The sequence below is a fragment of the Nematolebias whitei genome, chromosome 22 (assembly GCF_014905685.2).
Source record: "Nematolebias whitei isolate Nwh7 chromosome 22, NemWhi1, whole genome shotgun sequence".
In the NCBI taxonomy this organism is placed as follows: Eukaryota; Metazoa; Chordata; class Actinopteri; order Cyprinodontiformes; family Rivulidae; genus Nematolebias; species Nematolebias whitei.
The window spans coordinates 10,844,125-10,862,476 of record NC_056519.1 but is presented as its reverse complement, the minus strand read 5'-3'; the positions used below and the strand labels follow the sequence as shown (position 1 = coordinate 10,862,476).

At 40.1% G+C, this 18,352-nt stretch overlaps 2 protein-coding genes and 1 long non-coding RNA gene across 4 annotated transcripts; 1 reads left to right on the top strand and 2 right to left on the bottom strand.

Annotated features, from left to right (window-relative positions):
* The first annotated feature begins 430 nt into the window (after positions 1 to 430).
* Positions 431 to 8,518, top strand: ints13 (integrator complex subunit 13). 2 transcript variants are annotated; one of them, XM_037695962.1, is made up of 17 exons: positions 431 to 610; positions 892 to 1,143; positions 1,323 to 1,397; positions 1,515 to 1,717; positions 2,404 to 2,484; positions 2,586 to 2,676; positions 2,776 to 2,904; positions 3,950 to 4,034; positions 4,325 to 4,417; positions 4,655 to 4,744; positions 4,948 to 5,126; positions 5,206 to 5,370; positions 7,202 to 7,356; positions 7,430 to 7,660; positions 7,780 to 7,910; positions 8,088 to 8,223; positions 8,305 to 8,518. In XM_037695962.1, exons 2-17 carry the CDS (start codon positions 919 to 921, stop codon positions 8,339 to 8,341), a joined length of 2,106 nt encoding a protein of 701 aa, XP_037551890.1. In that variant the 5' UTR covers positions 431 to 610; positions 892 to 918; the 3' UTR covers positions 8,342 to 8,518. The 2 variants fall into 2 exon arrangements, with proteins under 2 accessions (XP_037551890.1, XP_037551889.1); XM_037695961.1 differs by having other exon boundaries at positions 7,430 to 7,669.
* A 2,944-nt stretch (positions 8,519 to 11,462) lies between these two features.
* Positions 11,463 to 12,245, bottom strand: LOC119428482 (zinc finger protein 239-like). The gene has a single exon (XM_037696164.1). It carries the CDS (start codon positions 12,243 to 12,245, stop codon positions 11,463 to 11,465), a length of 783 nt encoding a protein of 260 aa, XP_037552092.1.
* Positions 12,246 to 12,385: 140 nt separating this feature from the next.
* On the bottom strand, positions 12,386 to 13,813 carry LOC119428216. Its single transcript, XR_005187699.1, has 3 exons — positions 13,768 to 13,813; positions 13,439 to 13,562; positions 12,386 to 12,560 (listed from the first exon to the last, which is right to left on the bottom strand). It is a non-coding gene; the product is annotated as an uncharacterized LOC119428216 (long non-coding RNA).
* Positions 13,814 to 18,352: the final 4,539 nt, after the last annotated feature.

Here is an 18,352-nt window from a genome sequence, read left to right as displayed (position 1 = left end):
TTTAACCTTAACGTTGCTGTGGATATTCCTTTATCGGAGACAATCTATGTGTGTGGCATAGCTTATGTTTTTTTTTAAATTTCAACTTGTTGCTGTACAACAATTTAACTTGTTATATCGATATTTTTAATTTGTAATGCAAAACGGAAGGCACTAGGAACGCTCTCAAAATGACTCAACTTCAAGGGGGAATTAAAAGGACGACGGACGGATCTTCACTGTAGCTATTTCCGCTAATAACAAACCAGCTAGCTTCCAACGACTTTATGCTTTATTTTGACAAGTGTGTAAAAAACACCGTTTAATAGTGCATTATTTAAGAGGCATGTTGCTAGGTATCCAATGGATACTGTAATGAATAATTCTCCTTATGGCTGAATGTATTTGCTAAAAAGCGACAGGAATACGCCCTCGTTGTAGCTTAGACGAGCTAACGCAGTTGTCATTTTAGCAGGTCGTGCTACATTAGCTCACTTAGCTGACTCGGGTTGTAAGGAAATCTTAGAATGAAGTATTAAACATGTAAGTTACTTTAACCCCGATAGCGAGTTTCTCTATTTTATAGCGTTTTAGAGGAGAACAGCCTTTGCTTTTCAATTACTTTGTTCAGGTGAGTTAACTTACCAACAGGTACATTTTAACAAACTAGCTTATGTAAAATGAGCAGTCTAAGAAAAGCTGTCTCTGTGCCAATACTGATTTAGCCATTATGCCACAGCTGTCTGGCGTTTTAAATAAACAACTGTTTTTGTGTTCAAATGGGTTCTAAAATCTTAATTTTGCATATATCCACACGAAGAAGTAGCAGTGAGATACTAATCTGTTTGCAGTATATTACTGTTTCATTACTGTACTTCATTACACATGACTGAGTCTTGTTTTATCTTCCAGGTCAGAACACACTTCACATTTTGCAAAATGAAGATGTTCTCAGTGGCACACAAGACCGTGTTTGTAGTGGACCACTGCCCCTACATGGCGGAATCCAGTCGTCAGCAGGTGGAGTGTGACGTGTTGACAAAGAGCCGAGCTCAAGGCGTTATTCCTCTGGCCCCTTTGTCCAAGTCCCTGTGGACCTGTGCTGTGGAGTGCTCTATGGAGTATTGCCGAATCCTCTACGATATTTACCCAGTGGACAAACTGGTTTGTTTATTCCTTTTTATGTTAGTTCTTGTATCTAAGTTCAGGCTGGCCCATTGCAGTTTAAGCTGTTAGAATTTGTATATAATACATTTATAGAATATGGTATGTAATTTAGAATGTTTAAGTTTAATAAACACATTGTGATGTGAACAATGCCACTGACCCTTTTTAATTTACAGGTGAATTACATTGTCAGTGACTCAGAGTTCCACATACTGAACAGCTGGAGGCGAGAAAATCAGAGCACTTATGAGGTAACCATCTATCTATTGGAACTCACTAAGCCAAATGAATGTGACTTCCTGTGGAGAGGAGTTGTGAAAACGTTCTCTCAGATTTTCCAATGAGGTAGATTTCCTCTCTGTTTGCAGCTTATGGCAGCTCTGGCAGCTGTTGGACCACCAAATCCCCGTGAGGACCCAGAGTGCTGCAGTATCTTGCATGGACTAGTCGCTGCTGTGGAGTCGTTATGCAAGATCACAGAGTTGCAGCATGAGAAGCGCACCACTTTAATGGACACTGCTGAGAGAGTTGCCAATAGAGGTCGAATCATTTGTCTTACGAACGCCAAAAGGTAAACGACAGACTACTGAACAGATGCAGCAGACAAAATTAACTGTTTATCAAATGTCTCAACCTGGTTTGTTTTGTATGTTTTTATAGAGAGGAAAAAACATTTTGTACAGTTGGAATATTCTAACTTTGTTGTTGTGCATAAAAACATGCTTGTGGGACATGTTTCTTCAAATGTGACACACAGTGACCTAAGTTAATCATAGCCTGGTCATTGAGTAATCTTAAATAGCTATGATATGTAATCTGATGTACAAAGTTAAATTCAAACAACATTAAATGTAAAAATGAACAATTTAAGACTTAGAAGAGATACAGGACGGCCATATAAAGTACAAATATTAATTGTAATATGTGATGGATGCAAAAGAAACAGCGTGGACAGGAAACGAACATAAAGACGAGCACAATAAAACAACCACAAGCGACTCACAGTTAGCATAAGGCAACATGTCAAATGAAATACCGGTAATCACATAACGGTAGTCAAAGTAAAGACAACAATAGAAAATGCCTACAAGACAGAAATTTGAGTCAAAACATGGTCAGATTATTATATAAGATGCAAAGATGAAGGCTAAAAGTAGTCGTATTAGATATCTGGATGTGCCCAGCAGCTTGTTGTTTTACAATTTGCTCACGTCACTTATTAATCTTAACTGTACTTTTGTGTGTGTTTTCTGGCAGTGACACTCACGTGCGCATGTTGGAGGACTGCATTCAGGAAACCATTTTGGAGCAAAACAAGCTGGCAGCATGCTCTGACAGGTCAGTGTCCAGCATTGCAAAACACATCTGCGCATGAATAAAACTACGCTGCATTGTCTTAACTCATGTTTCATATCTCTGTAACTGATGTGGGGGTTTAGGTTGATGGCCATCCAGCAGTGTGAGCTGGTTCTAGTTCACATCTTCCCACAGGGTGAGGACACGCTGGTGTCTGACCGGCTCAAGAAAGCGGTGAGTGAGAAGCTTGAAGGGACTAAATGTACACACGCATATCTAACAGCCTCAGGTCAAAGCTGTTCATTCTCAACATTTCTCTCACTTCCTGGTCAGATCTCACCTCTGCTCACCAGTGAAGTTCACAGCGTTCGTGCTGGGCGGCACCTGGCTTCCAAACTCAACATTTTGGTCCAGCAGCACTTTGATTTGGCCTCCACCACCATAACAAACATCCCCATGAAGGTACAAATCCCTCCTCTGAGCATTTTCTGTGGTCTTGCGCATTCATGTTTAACCTGCAGAAACTTGGGCATGCTTTCATTTATTTTTTTGTTAGTAGTGAAAATGTGTGGCTCGTAATGCACATTTCCGTTTTTTATTAGATTGCTAACATCTATCTTTTTACATATTTTTTGCTAGCTTAATCATCAGCTGTATGCTTCCTCATAACAACACCCTAAACCCCACAACCTTTTTGTTGTTGTTGTTGATCTCATCTCATCTGCATGTTGACATGACTGTGAACGTGCTGCTGGTTTCATGCTGTATTTTCTGTTTTGCTAGCCCACATTAAATATTTGCGAACAGGTTAGTACTCTGATCCACACACACATCAAACAGGGGGAAGGCAGAGAGTTCCCAGCATGTAGCTCGGCTATTGGAAACACTGGTTTTAATGTGACGCTTGTTTCCTGCTGAGGCTCAAGTAGAGAGCAGGCAACGTTGGTCTGAAAATACAGCCTTTTCTGGTAAATCAAAAAAAAAAAACGTACACAGCATGAATTGACTGTTGTTTTAAAACAAATACAAAAGTGGCTAATTAAAACGTAGCTGTTGCGTGTAACTGTTTGTGACCAGCATTGCCTCATCTGAGTTGCTAATCAGTGTCTTTTAGGTGTGTAAACCTTAAAAGTTGTGTGAATTTCTTGTAGTCTCTGTTTCTCTCCTTTAAGTTTTTATCCTAAACTTTCCATCGTGGTCCATCGTGTTGTCTTGATAAGTTTATACACCATCCCTTTAATGTCTAAAATCGATTCAGCTCTTTAGATATTAAGGCTTTATTTATGTAAGTGTACAAGATTCAGTCAGAAGCTGGAAACATAAGTCCCGGCTTAACAATCAGCCTTTTCCTTCATCATTTTCCTTTTGGAACATGAAATCAGCAGTGTTTTTTTTTTTCTTTTTTCTTTTCTGTGGATCAGTTTGCACGTCGTTTTATTTATTTTTGTTTATTTATGCACCGACTTCATGCTAACCCGTATTTGTGATTGTCGGTGCGGTCAAACAGGAGGAGCAGCACGCCAACACGTCTGCTAATTATGACGTCGAGCTCCTGCATCACAGAGACGCTCACCTGGAGTTCTTTAAAAGCGGTGAGTGCTCATGTTAACTGGACACATCATCTGTGTTTCTTACAATTAGCATGGGAAGGGTTGTAAACTTTACAATTAAACATAAAATTTTAACGATTTTCAAATAAGTTCCTTAATTATTGTTTTAGCTACCATTCTGCTAGATACAATTTTGATATTAGCCTCTGCTTTGCTAGTTTTAGCCTCTGTTTAGCTCATTTTAGCTACTTTTCTGCTCGTATTAGCTACTAATTATCTGCTTTTAGGTTCAACATTTTAAAATGTGTTTTAAAATCATGTGTGTTCCGCAGGCGACTTACACATGGCGGGAACCAGCACTCGAGAAAATGGGCTCAAAGAGACCATCACACTGAAATGGTGCACTCCACGAACCAACAGCATCGGTAGGCGCTCTCAACCAAAGCTCTCGCACTTTTTCTTTCACATTTACAGCTTTTGCCTTTAGGGTTTTAAAGATATCCTTGTTCTTTATTGTTTGCCATAAATAAATTTTTAAGCGTCCATATTCTTGCACATTTGCTGTTTCAAAGACAAATTCAGTTCCTGACGATAATGAAACTGTGATATCTGAAAACGCCTGCTCTAATAACGTCACATTAAATATTTTTAACATCTTCCAGAGCTGCATTACTGCACGGGAGCTTATCGCATCTCCCCCACAGACGTAAACAGTCGTCCCTCATCGTGTTTGACAAACTTTCTTCTTAACGGTAAGCTGAATAAATCTTGATTTGCATTTATTTTTGTTTATATTTTTTTCAAGCTGTCACCTGCTTGTTTGTTGTGGTGGGGTCATGAGGATGCTGAACATTGTTTTTTATAGTTATTGTGAGTTTTTTGTTTGTTTTTGTATTCTGATTGTAGTTTAGCTGTTTTGTAGTTATTATTTATTTATTTATTATTTTGACCACAGGTCGTTCGGTGCTTCTGGAGCAGCCAAGGAAGTCTGGGTCAAAGGTCATCAGTCACATGCTCAGCAGCCATGGAGGCGAGATCTTACTGCATGTGCTCAACAGCAACCGCTCCACCTTAGAGGACCCGCCCTCCATCAGCGAAGGCTGCGGAGGCCGAGTGACGGACTACAGAATCACAGTGAGTTCAGCTCACAGCAGCTCGGCTGAAACGAACAGTGACGTTAATCTGACTGTTGTTTTTTTTTTTTTTTTTAAAGGATTTTGGTGAATTTATGAGGGAAAACCGGTTGACTCCAGTTTCAGAGTCCTCCCATAATCCCTCAGGGAAGCTCCCAGTCGAGAGGGCCAAAGCTCAGCTGGAACGTCACACCAGATACTGGCCTATGATCATCTCTCAGACCACCATCTTCAACATGCAGGCAGTGAGCACCATCTGCAGATTCTGTCTTCACTTCCTGTTTATAGTTTCTGCTGTATATTTTCTGCAGTCAGACTTTGTGCTATGTTAACCCTCCATACATCAAAACGTTCAGCTCATTCAGGAGATGCTTCTATGACTTGAAACTTTTATCCCCTTCATAATATTCAACTTTATTTTAAAAAATCCCCTAGATATCTATTGTTCAACTGAGAATCTTCACCAGCCTATTGTTCTTTCATTCACTTAAAAATCTGCTTCAGCATATCTGCACTTTTTGTCTTCTTATGCTACTTTTAGCTACCATTTTGCTACCTTTTAGCTTTTATTGCTTCTTTTAGCATCTTAACTACCTTTCAGTCCTTTTTGCTAGTTTTGCCAATATTCACATCTGTTTTGTTACTTGGGAGTCTGTTTTGCTAGTTTTAGCATCTGCTTTTTTAGCTTGTTATCTTCAGCTTCTGTTTGGCTGCCTGTGTCTTCTAGCTACCATGTGCTTCTTTTATCTTGGTTACTCTTATGCTTTTAGCATCTACTGTAGGCACCAATGGGGGGCACAGCTAACCAAAAAGTTAGTTTTGCTAACCTCTAATTTGCTAACTAAAAAAACAACTTTACTAATACTAAACCACTAAACAGATAAGAAGATTAGCAAAAGCTAACGCTAACGTGCTAACTTGTAAGACTGTCTGTAATGTGACAATGTTGTAAGTGAGCCCAACTCAAAACCATTTATAAATCACAGGTAAAGCATGCATGTGGCTCAATGAGACTAACCTGTATAAATAATGGTTGAATGAATGTCTCCTTCAGACGTGAGCTTTCAGTAATGAATCCGGTCCATCAAAACCAAAGAGGCGGAGTAGAACTCTGCTGTGCTGAAATAGAACGATGCATTCAATGTATGTCGGACGTCTGCCTTGTGTCATTTACTATAATGAATTAACTCACTTTGGCGATCCTCTTTGTGGTTAACTACTTTTTTAAACTACAAAGTTGCTGTGCATCGTCATCAGTATTCTCTCGATCTGTTTGGATTAAAGTAAAAATGTGTGAAATGTGTGAGAGAGTCACGTCCCAGAGACTGTGAGCATTGCAAAGTATGCTGGGTAGGAAATGTGTGTGCAATGTTTCTATTTATGACGTTTCTGAGTGAGAAAATGGTTTTTTCGTCTTATTTCCCTGTTTTGGTTTGGTTTGCATCATCAGACTGTTTGCGGTAGATATGAGGGGAAAGCACTGCGAGGGTGGTGACATCACTGGGTTAGCTTTACTTAGCTCTGCATAGCATCGCTCTGTAAATCGCCATTCTCTTGAATGCTTTTAGCTCAGAGAACTGTTTTTTGAAGAAAAAAAAAATAGCAGATTTGAATTTACCAAACTTAAATTTGATGTTAGCTAATTTTGCTAAAGTTTTTAAAGTTAGTGAAAACTTTACTCCGCTAAACAGAAAGTTCATTCCGCTATTAGCAGATTAGCAGAACCGTGCCCATCACTGCTAGGCACTGTTTTGCTAATATTAGCTTGCTTTGCTACTTGTAGCGACTTTTCTGCTCCTTTAAGCTATTGTTTTGCTGCTTTAGCTTTTAGCTACCATTGTGCTGCTTTTAGTTTAATATGTTCTGCTGCTTTTAAGCTTGTGTTCTGTTTATTTTAGCCTCTGTTCTGCTTGTTTTAACTTTTCAAAGCTCAGTTTTTGCTTTTTCTGCAAAGACTTTCAGCTCAACATTCACGCTGCATTTTCACAGAAATTAAATTTTTTCTTGAGATTAGTACCACAGGACATTGCTTTGGGACATTTTTGTATTTATGGGGTTCTTGTTTTCCACCAACAGGTGGTTCCTCTGGCTAACCTGATAGTGAAAGAGACCCTCACTGAGGAGGACGTTCTAACCTGCCAGAAAACGATTTACAACCTGGTCGACATGGAGAGGAAGAATGACCCGCTCCCTATTTCCACTGTAGGATCAAGAGGCAAAGGCCCCAAGAGGTATGGACTCGGACGTTAAAAGCTTTTGGCACTGTGGTAACACGGTTTGTAATGTCACTGGTTGGATCTCCAGGGATGAACAGTATCGCATAATGTGGAACGAGCTGGAAACGTTGGTGAAAACGCACGCCAGCGCCACCGACAGACACCAGCGAGTTCTAGAGTGCATCATCGCCTGCCGCAGCAAACCTCCAGAGGAGGAGGAGAGGAAGAAGAGGGGGAGGAAGAGAGAGGAGAGGGAGGATAGGTCAGAGAAAAACGGCAGCAAAGAGACGGAAGACAAAAGCTGGCAGGACTCGGAGAGGTCAGTCAGGTCTGTTTGAGCAGTTTGTTGCTTTACTGCTTTTTATTACTTCAAAACATAATTTATTTTTTAATTATAAGAAGTTCTTAGGCGTTTTCTCACACCTGACTCCTCCAAAGGTTGAAGGGTTTGTTGGAGAAGGAAGAAGCAGTGTCCGAAGTAATCAAGGACTCCCCGGACTCTCCGGAGCCGCTCATCAAGAAGCCTCGTCTGGTCGCAGAGGAGGTTCAGCCAACAGATCGAGCAAAAGGTTTGAGCGCACGTCATCGCTTTTCAAAATAAAACATTTAGAAATATCTAGACTTCGACTTTATCTCGTTTTAATGTTTTAGTGCCAAAATGAGCACAATATTTTCTTAAAACACTTAAGTTTCCGGGTTAAAATATGAACTATAAAACCTTTTTCTCTGCCTTTCTCCCTCTGCAGGGCCCGTCACGCTCCTTTCCATGTGGACCAACCGGATCACTGCAGCCAATTCCAGGAAGCACCAAGAGTTTTTTGGTCGAGCGAGTTCGGTGAACAGCAGGTTTGAGTTGTACCAGCACCTCAAAGAGGAGAACGGGTGAACGAGTCCTTCATGTATCATCCAGTCTTGACTTTGTGTCATTTTTACAACATTAAATGGGATTGTTGTTGTTTACAGGATGGATGTTCATGAAAATGGAAAGGCTTCCAGATGATTCTGCCGGATATATTGCATCCCCCTTTTTGCAGAGGATGAGATTGAGGACTTCAGTGTTTTTCACGCTCTGGATTTATCCTCCTGAAACAGTTGAAGAGGACGCTAAATTTCAACAGGGAATTTGTCATTTTTTACTCTTCATTTTTGTAGATATGGGCTTCGTTTACACAATAAAATCCACGTGTAGAAACCTCTGCAGTTGATTTGTGCTTGGTCCCATCAAAACAAAACGTCATACAACCAACAAAACCTGTTACTGTGTGGTTGCTGAGTCAGCATTCACATGGTTGCTCTCCTAGTTTAAAATGTTTTGCACATTCTTTGCAGCTTCACTGCTTCTTAGGAATGCACAATATTATCGGCGTGGTATCGGCCAATATTTGCGTTAAAGTTACCGGTAAATATCAGATATCGGCCATTCCATCAAAATAATTCACCGATATAAAAAGGTGATTTTTTCACACACACACACACACACACACACACATATATATATGTACAGACCCTTTCCTAAAAGTTAGAATATTATGGGAAAGTTGTTTAACTTCAATAATTCCATTCAAAAAGTTAATCTTTAATAGATGATAGATTCAGGGCCCACAATTTAAACGATTTCAAGTATTTTTTTGTTTATTTTTACATAATTTGGGGTTCCAGCTCATGAAACCCACAAAAACTGGATTTCAAAAAATTAGAATACTGTGGAGAAATCAGCCCAAATGTTGCAGGGCATGAATGTTTAAACTGAGTGTGACACTAATCATCTACTAAACTCAAAGCACCTGCACAGGTTTCCCCAGGTGTCATTAAATTGCTTCAGTTTGGTTCAATTGACTCAGTTCGGTTCAATATGGGAAGACTGCAGACATAACTGGCCAGAAGACCATCATTGATACCCTCCATAGGATGGGTAAGCCACAAAAGTTCATAGCTAAGGAGGCTGGCTGTTCACAGAGTGCTGTGTCCAAGCATATCAATGGAAAGTCTAGTGGAAGGGCAAAATGTGGCAGAAAAAGATGCACCAGCAAAAGAGATGACTGTGGGCTTCAGCGGATTATCAGAGAAGATTCCAGAATCTGGCAGAGAGCTAACTCTGAATGCTAGGAAACGCCTTATATCTGTGACCTTCCTTCCCTCCATTGATTACGGTGACATTATTTACATGAACGCTCCTACAGTCAGTCATGATTTGGGGTGCAATGTCCAGTGCAGGTGTTGGTAAACTCTGCTTTCTTACATCTAAGGTCACTGCAACAGTCTACCAGAATATATTAGAGGACTTCATGATTCCTTCTGCTGAGGATCTGTATGGAGATGCAGATTTCATCTTCCAGCAGGACCTGGCTCCTGCCCATGCCGCCAGAAGCACCAAAACCTGGTTTGACGCCCATGCCACAGTGCTTGACTGGCCAGCCAACTCACTGGACCTAAACCCCATTGAGAAGCTATGGGGTATTCTCAAGAGGAAAATGAGGGGCACCAGACCCAACCTTTCTGCTACTTTTAGCATTTAACCAGCCTTTTGCTAATTTTAGCTTCTAGCAAGTTATTAGTTCTTTGTACCTATTTTTTGCTTCTTAGCTTTTAGCTAGTCTTTTGCTACTTATGGCTAATGTTTTGCTGCTTTTAACTGTTTAGCTAACTTTGTATTTTAATCAGCCTTTTGCTACTTTTAGCTTCTAGCAAGGTACCAGTATTAGCTTTTTGTACCTTTTTTTTTTTTTTTTTAGCTTCTTTAGCTAGTCTTTTGCTACTTATAGTTTAATATTTAGCTGCTTTGGAGTGTTTTGCTAACTTTGTATTTTAACCAGCCTTTTGCTACTTTTATTTTCTAGCTAACCTTTAACTAGTTAGCTTCCAGCACGTCTTGATCTTCTTTTAGCTAACACTTTACTGCTTTAAGCCAACCTTTTGGTACCTTTTTTAGATTTTGGCTAGCTTTTTGCCATTATTAGCTTGTAGCTAGCCTTTTGCTACTTTTAAATACTTTTAAAAATTCAGTTGAAGCTTCAGTAAATTTCAGAAGTCATTCAGCAGTCACACTGCATTTTCTTTCTAGTTTTACTAAGAATAAATTTTAAATTGAATAATTACAGTATACTGTACACAAACGGTCGTATATTAAAAGAATTGTATGAACTATTCAATAATAATATTACATACAAACATAAAAATTTCCTTCAGGTGTAGTTTTATCTTCGCATATTCTTGCGTTTATTTCTTTTTGTACAAGACTATGGAGTCAGAAGAAGTGCCATACTAATATTATATTTTCATCTAATTACACTGGTGCCATTGAGGCTACTTTTCCAGGAAATTCTGCTCAAAATGTACGACTCATTTCCATGTGATCCAGTTTTTGTTATGTCCTATATGTTCAATTCATCCCTGCATGCAGCTGTCACCGTCGAGTCATTACAGCTTAAAGACTGCATGACTTATCGTCCAGAACAATCCCAGTCATACAGGAGTCACTGTGGGCTGACTGTCAGGGTAAGTGTGGTTGGGTTCAGTCTAGAAGTGTGTGCGGGGGGGCTGTTTCCTGATGAGGTCACGGGGTCAGACAAGTGGTGAGCATATTTCTGTCAACGACTGTCTGTGTGGAAGTGACTGAACGAGGCACACTGAAAAACATGACTCTACTTTAAAAAAAAAAAACATGGAAGTTTCCACTCAGTTGGACTGAAGTTTCTGCCTTTTCACTCTGTCCTTCAACAGGTGCTCCCTTTACAAAAGTGGATCTGAAAGAAAGATCACGCCCTCTACTTGGTCATTCCTCCCAACATGGCCGCCTCAGACAGAAAGACACCTTTGTACAAAATGTAACAACAAAACCAATAAAACAGCCCGAGGTGTTTATTTGGCCTCCATACTTCTCATTTGGAAAAAAGAATAATAAAATATTAGGCAGTTTTTATGCAGACATAAAAAAAAATTACTGAAGTGAAAAACATGCATTAGAAACTTAATAGAACTGATATGCTTCTAAATAAATAACATTCAAAGGCCCCTTAATTTAAAACTTGTGCTCAAGTGTTTTTGAAATGGCAGTTTTTAAAAATAAGTATAAAGTCATGCTCAGCACTGATAAACTAAAAATGATAATAACCATAAAACAATCATATTGAGTCGTGGGTTTTAACGTGAAGTTTAAAAGTACCCTCTTGCCTGAAGATTTTCCCGCACTTCAAACACTGGTAGGACTTCCTGTCGGTGTGGATCTTCAGGTGCTTCCTCTGTGCTCTCAGACTGGAGAAGGACTTGGGACACAGCGGACACCTGTAAGGACTCTCGCCTGTATGTCGGCGGGTGTGAACGGTCAGCAGGCATTTGGTGACGAAACCTTTCCCACACTGTCTGCACGTGTACGGTCTCTCTCCGCTGTGACTCCGCCGGTGCAGCTTTAACTCCCCGGAGGAGAGGAAGGCCTTCCCGCACTCTGTGCACAGGTAGTTCTTCTCCCCTCGGTGCATGCGCATGTGTCTCGTCAGATGCTGGATGGAAGTCTTTCCGCATATGTGGCACCTGAAGCGCCGCTCTCCCGTGTGTATGCGCGTGTGTAGCTCCAGGTAGGATGAACGCCTGAAGCCTCGGCCGCAGAAAGAGCACAGAAATGGCGTCTCGCCCGTGTGAATCCGGTGGTGGATGATCAGGGAGGATCTGGAGAGGTAAGTCTTCTCACACCTGTCACACTGAAACGGGGGTCCGTTGTTGACGGGGGTGACTACATCCTTCAATGTGTCACTGACAAACTCAGATTCTTTAGTGCCTCGAAACGAAACCTCGTCATTCAGAAGGAAGTTGCCTTCGGCTGCAAGAAACGGCCCAGACTCCTGGACCAGATGCTCCTGTCGAATGTGCTGAAGGAGTTCAGACGCTCGGCTGTCGGAGTAGGAGCACATAGAGCAGCAATGCGGCTGAAAAGGCTTTAAACCTGAAAGATAAAGAAATGCAACAAAAATAACTGTTTCTAATACTTATTTGAAAACAAAACTAAACAAGTATACTTGAGTTTTCAAATGTCTTGCCCTCATTTTGGTTTTCGTTCAGGTCGTGTCCATTCCCCGAGTCCTCCGCGCTGATGCTTTTCTTCAATGGTTCTTTACCGATGCCACAATTAAACTCTCCTTTATTTTCAACATCATCTTGTTGCCTTGAGTTTGTTTTGGCATGAAGAGACAGCACGGGCAAAAACATATTCTGAGCTGGAGAGAGGCCTGTAACAAATAAATACCATAAAAAACAATATTTTAAATGATTGATACACTGCATTGGCTTCTAATTTAATAAAGCATCAGCAAGTTTCCATGTATTTGTACTGAAAAGCAGTCTGAAAGTACTCCAAATATGAAAAATAGTAGGGATGCACGATATTATCGGCATGGTATCGGTATCGGCCGATATTAGCGATAAAGTTAAATATCGGACATCGGCCATTCCATCAAAATAACTCACCGATCTAAAAGCTTCTGTTGTAAGTTATTTTTTAATTTAAGAAACTGACAAGCATATTTATTAATGCACTACTACTTATGCACTTTTCACTTGCTGCTTGTGAACAGGTTGAGTTTAGATTTGTGAAAATTTACAAATTTTCACTGTTCGAGTGTTGTCATTGTGTTGGAGTAAATGTCATTAATAAATTTGACATTAAACATAATCCAAGTTAAAGTGTAACATCATTTTCAGCCCCTTTTTTGACATCTGCATTTGGTAGCAGCGAAACTGACAAAGACCATGCAGAATAATGTAGTATTTTAACTCCACAGCAGAGAAAGCTATGTAGTCTCTTCTAAGTAGGTCTAGGGAGAAGAAATATCGGTATTGGTATCGGTTATCAGCCAAATAAGTTTTAACATATCGGCATATCGTATATCGGCCAAAAATCCAATATCGTGCATCCCTTTAAAATGGCACCTTTTATGAAGTTTTACTTTTTATAATGATGTCTAATAATACTTATGTAGTGTCAGAGACAAATTTCCCCTTGGGGACAAAAAAGTATACATCTATATAAAATGTCTATTTTAAAGCAAAACATTCAGTCATTAAAATTACAGCATAAATGCTTTTTTTTTATTTCGGAGATATTTACTTTTGTTGGTATTTCCTGTTTGTTGCTCGTGGAAGTACAGCAGCGCTTTCAGCTCTTCTCGTTCCAAAACCAGCTGCCCGCACTCCTCCATGACAGAGGGGGCGCTGCTGAGCCACGCTGCCGTCTGTAAATAACATTTAGTAAATCATATCAAACATGTAGCACTACTGCTACAAAAGGGAACAATAATGCTAATGAGCCATCCTGCTTGGTAACCTGAAGTAACTAATTAAAAGCTGCATTTTTGTCAACGACACAATCAGTTTTAACAATGATTACATGGTTTTTATTTGCGAAATGTAAAAAAACAACTAGAAGTTGTAACCAACCTGTTTTATATCAGGGACGGGCAACAGATTGTCCAATCTGGAGATGAATTTCCACACTAATGTTTGCAGCGTGGCTTCATACGGTTGGCCGTAGTGGATGGGAAAAACCTCCTGGCAAAGCAAACAGACGGTGATATTTAATAAAACAAGATTAAATATCAAGTAGACATGGCTAAAGCTTATCTAGTTCTGCTTTTCATTACCGTGAAAAACCTCTTTCTTTCCTGGGGGTCATCAAGCAAAGTGTGAACAACCTCCACAAAGTTTGACTTTGACTCCTCCAACTCCTCTACCTCCTATCAGTTAGGGCAAAAAACATATTAGCTTTTTAAAAAAATGAACAAAGTTAAAAGAAGGCGCAAAAGGTGCAACGGTGAGTCCATTTGTGGCCAAAAAATAAAACTAGAGAAATTGCATTTCCAGCGAAAATACAGTGTGAATACTTATTGCTGAAGAACTTGCTGAAAAACAGCTGAAATGAGCTAAAAACATGGTGAAATCTAGCTGAAATGGGAAATGGGAGAAAGAAGCTTAAATTACCAGAAGGAAGTGGAAAGCGGTGAAAGGAGACCCAAAAATGTGAAATTAGCTGAAAAAACTAAAGTTAGCACAAAACAGCTAAATAGTAGCTGAAATAGCAGAAAAAGCTGAAGGGATAACAAGCTGAAATTTGCAGAAATAAGTAAATTAGGCTGAAACTAGAAGAAATTATTACAAAAACTTAAAATTAATCTGAAAACAGCTGAAATTAGCTGAAAAGGTAGAACAAGCCAAAATTAGCAGAAGAAAGCAGGAAGAACACGTTTGCCCAGTTAGGAAGAAAGAAGCAGAAATGAGAACAAAAACAGTGGAAATTATCTGAAAAAAGCTGGTTAGCTAAGAACAGCTGAAAAGTAGTTTAAAAAGAAGAAGTACTGGTAAGCTTAAATTAGCAGAACGAAGTGGAGAGAGCACATTTTTGCTGAACTGGGCTGAAAAAAAGTTGAAACAAATGCAAAAAATTTGGAATTATCTGAAAATGCTAAAAATAGCAAAAACAGATAAACCGTAGCTGAAATAGCAGAAAAAGCTGAAACTTGCAGAAATCAGCTGAAAGGAGCAAAAATACGTTGGAAGAAGCTCAACAATGTTGTAGTTAGAAAGAATCGGAAAGGCGCACAAAACAGCTGAAAAACAGCTGAAAGTAGCTGGAAAATAAGTTAAAAGCAAAATTTGCACAAAGAAGCTGAACCGGAACAAAACGTGAAAGGAGCAGTAAAAGGTTGTAAACAGAGCTAAAGATTTGAATGACAAAAATTTTTGCTAATTTCCTATGAGGAAAAAAGTGTCAGTTAAAGTAAATGTTTCAAAAAGCTAAAGTTGCACCAACAGTCATAACAGGATTGTCCTGAAACAGCTGAACGTCTTGATTTATGATTTGTTGAAATAACTTGAAAAATGAGAAATGAGAATCGTGCCGAAAAACGTACAGAAGAAAAATGGATCCCAATAGTGTGAACGCTTCATAAACGTTCACACAACTAGACATAAGATTTTCAGAGTGCCTTTAAGACAGAAGGAAAAGCTCTAAACTTAATTATTCAACAATGAAGGAAATTAAATCACACATTAAATACAGTGAGTGTGTTTACCTTCTACTTACCGACATTTCTAAATCGATATTTGTATTGATGTGTACAGTTTGTCAACACCTAACATTTGACCGCCCTACCTCCTGAGCACAGCCAGAACTCATCATGAGGTCCTGGATGGTCCTCAGGTGGGGCTGGACCTTCAGCAGGTTGCCTCTGCTCTCACTGCGACACAGTTCCAGCACGAGCTGTAACAGAAGTCGGCCTTTCTCAGCGTTTGTTTTGCTCTGAAATGATATTTGAAAGCGCCACATGAACTCTCACCCTCGCCCTGAGTCTGAGCAGGAGCTGCACTCTCTCTCTGGCTGGAAGCAGCTCTGGCGCCAGCTCCGTCACCAGCACCACCAACTCCTCCACTTTGTTATAATGTGCAACGTTGCAGCACTGGACCACCTGCCAGGCAAAGGCACACATCAGGCGCAGGGTGGGAACCAGGAGGCACAGGGAGGGGATGGACAACGGACAGCCTGCGAACAGAACCACAACCATTAAAATGACCAATCCAAAGCAACATGGAGCGAAACGTCTGAGCTCATCTCACCCTCTGCTGACTCTGTGACTTCAGCTGTGCGTTTAGTCTCCATCTTTGGCTTGGGGCAGCCGTGAATTTGATCCATGATGGCGAACCAGCTGCTTTTTTCTGACTTTTCCTCTTTAATCCGTCCGTACTCCTGCTCCAGGAGCCGTATTTTGGTCCGACACTGATTGGTGGTCTTATCAAAACCCTGAGTGGCGAGCTCTGAACTCAGCTGCGCGTACACCCGCTCATCTTCCCGACGTGATTCGAGCTGCTCCTGGACGCTCTCCTCGGCCCACAGCGAGAGCAGAACCCCGACTTCGTCTGATGTCCACACAGTTCCTGAGGAATCTGCAGAAAGACATAGAAGGAATGTAAGACGGTGACGGCTAAAGATGTGAAAGTCTGCATGTGCACGCTCACCTTCAGGTGATTTAGGTGCAGTCAGAGCAGAATTCACGTCTTTGGACGTTTCTCCACCAGGACACAGAACACCGTCCATTATAGCAAACCAGTTGCTTTGATCGTTCCCCCACGGCTCTACTTGTTTAATTTGCTCATACTTCTCTTTCAGCTTCTTCACTTGAAGACTGCATTGCTGCGGCGTCTTGTTAAAGCCAATCAAAGCCAGTTCATTGCTGAGGTACGTGAAGACGTCACTGTGTGCTCCTGAGGCGAGAAGCTGCTTCTGGATGTTTGGCTGGGCCCAGAGAGTGATGAGCACTTGGACTTCATCAGGCTGCCACTCAGCTACATCTGTGGAGACTTTGATATGAAAGGAGCACATAAGCTTAAAGCCAAGTCCAAAAACTTGAAAAAGCAAATGTTCTTCAAGACAGCAGGGAAACTGAGGTGAACACTGAAGCAGGTTCGCTCACCATTACTCTCCAGGTCCAACATGGACGGAGTGGCTTCTGCTGAGAAAAGCTTCGGTGCTTCTGAACATTTCGAGGCTGCTGGCTGCGAGCCGAGGACTTCATCCAAAATGCCAAACCACGCGGCCCTGCGCCAGCTCGTGTTTTGACTCCTCCTGATTTTCCTGTAGTCCTGCTTCAGTTTCTTGATCTTCTCCTTGCACTTCTGCGGCGACTTGGTAAACCCGAACGACGCCAATTTGGCGCTGAGGCTGTGGTAAACGTCATTGTTTCTCACGTTGCGGCGAAGCTCTTCTTGAACGGCGGGGTTTGCCCAGAACGCCAGCAGTATGTGGACCTCTTTTTTAGACCAACTACATGTGTGGACATCTATTAAAAAAAAGAAAAGAGCATTTTTTACTGTTTTGCTCGTTTTAGCTACTGTTTTGTTCATTTTAGCTACTATTTTGCTCATTTTAGCTACCGTTTTGCTAATTTCAGTTACTGTTTTGCTCATTTCAGCTACTGTTTTACTCATTTTAACTACCGTTTTTCTCATTTAGCTACTGTTTTGCTAATTTTAGCTACTGATTTGCTAATTTTAGCTACTGATTTGCTAATTTTAGCTACTGATTTGCTAATTTTAGCTACCGTTTTGTTCATTTTAGTTACTGTTTTGCTAATTTTAGCTACTGTTTTGTTCAATTTAGATAGTTTTGCTCATTTTAGCTACAGTTTTGTTCATTTAGCTACTGTTTGGTTCATTTAGCTACTGTTTTGTTCAGTTTAGCTACCGTTTTGTTCATTTAGCTACTGTTTTGTTCATTTTAGCTACTGTTTTGCTAATTTTAGCTGCTGTTTTGCTAATTTTAGCTGCTGTTTTGTTCATTTTAGCTACTGTTTTGTTCATTTTAGCTACCATTTTGTTCATTTAGCTGTTTTGTTCAGTTTAGCTAATGTTTTGCTAATTTTAGCTACTGTTTTGCTCATTTTAGTTACCGTTTTGCTAATTTCACTGTTTTGCTCATTTCAGCTACTGTTTTGCTCATTTTAACTACCGTTTTTCTTATTTAGCTACTGTTTTGCTAATTTTAGCTACTGATTTGCTAATTTTAGCTACTGATTTGCTCATTTTAGCTACTGTTTTGTTCAATTTAGATAGTTTTGCTCATTTTATCTACAGTTTTGTTCATTTTATCTACAGTTTTGTTCATTTTAGCTACGTTTTGCTAATTTTAGCTGCTGTTTTGTTCATTTTAGCTACTGTTTTGCTAATTTTAGCTGCTGTTTTGTTCATTTTAGCTACTGTTTTGCTTATTTTAGCTACTGTTTTGCTCATTTTAGCCTCTTTTCTGTTTGCTTTAACTTTAACTACTAGTTAGAATTTTATCTTTCTTTGATTAAGATAAAAACTATTTATACAGACGCATCAATCGAGTTTCTGCAGTTCAACGCCGTTTTGTTGTCATGCATAACTTTAACCACTAGATGGAGGCGTAGGAAAGGATATAGTGTTTAAGCTGCAGCAGAAGGCCATGCAGGTGAAATCGTGGAAATATCTTTTAAAAAGAGGCAGAAGAAAA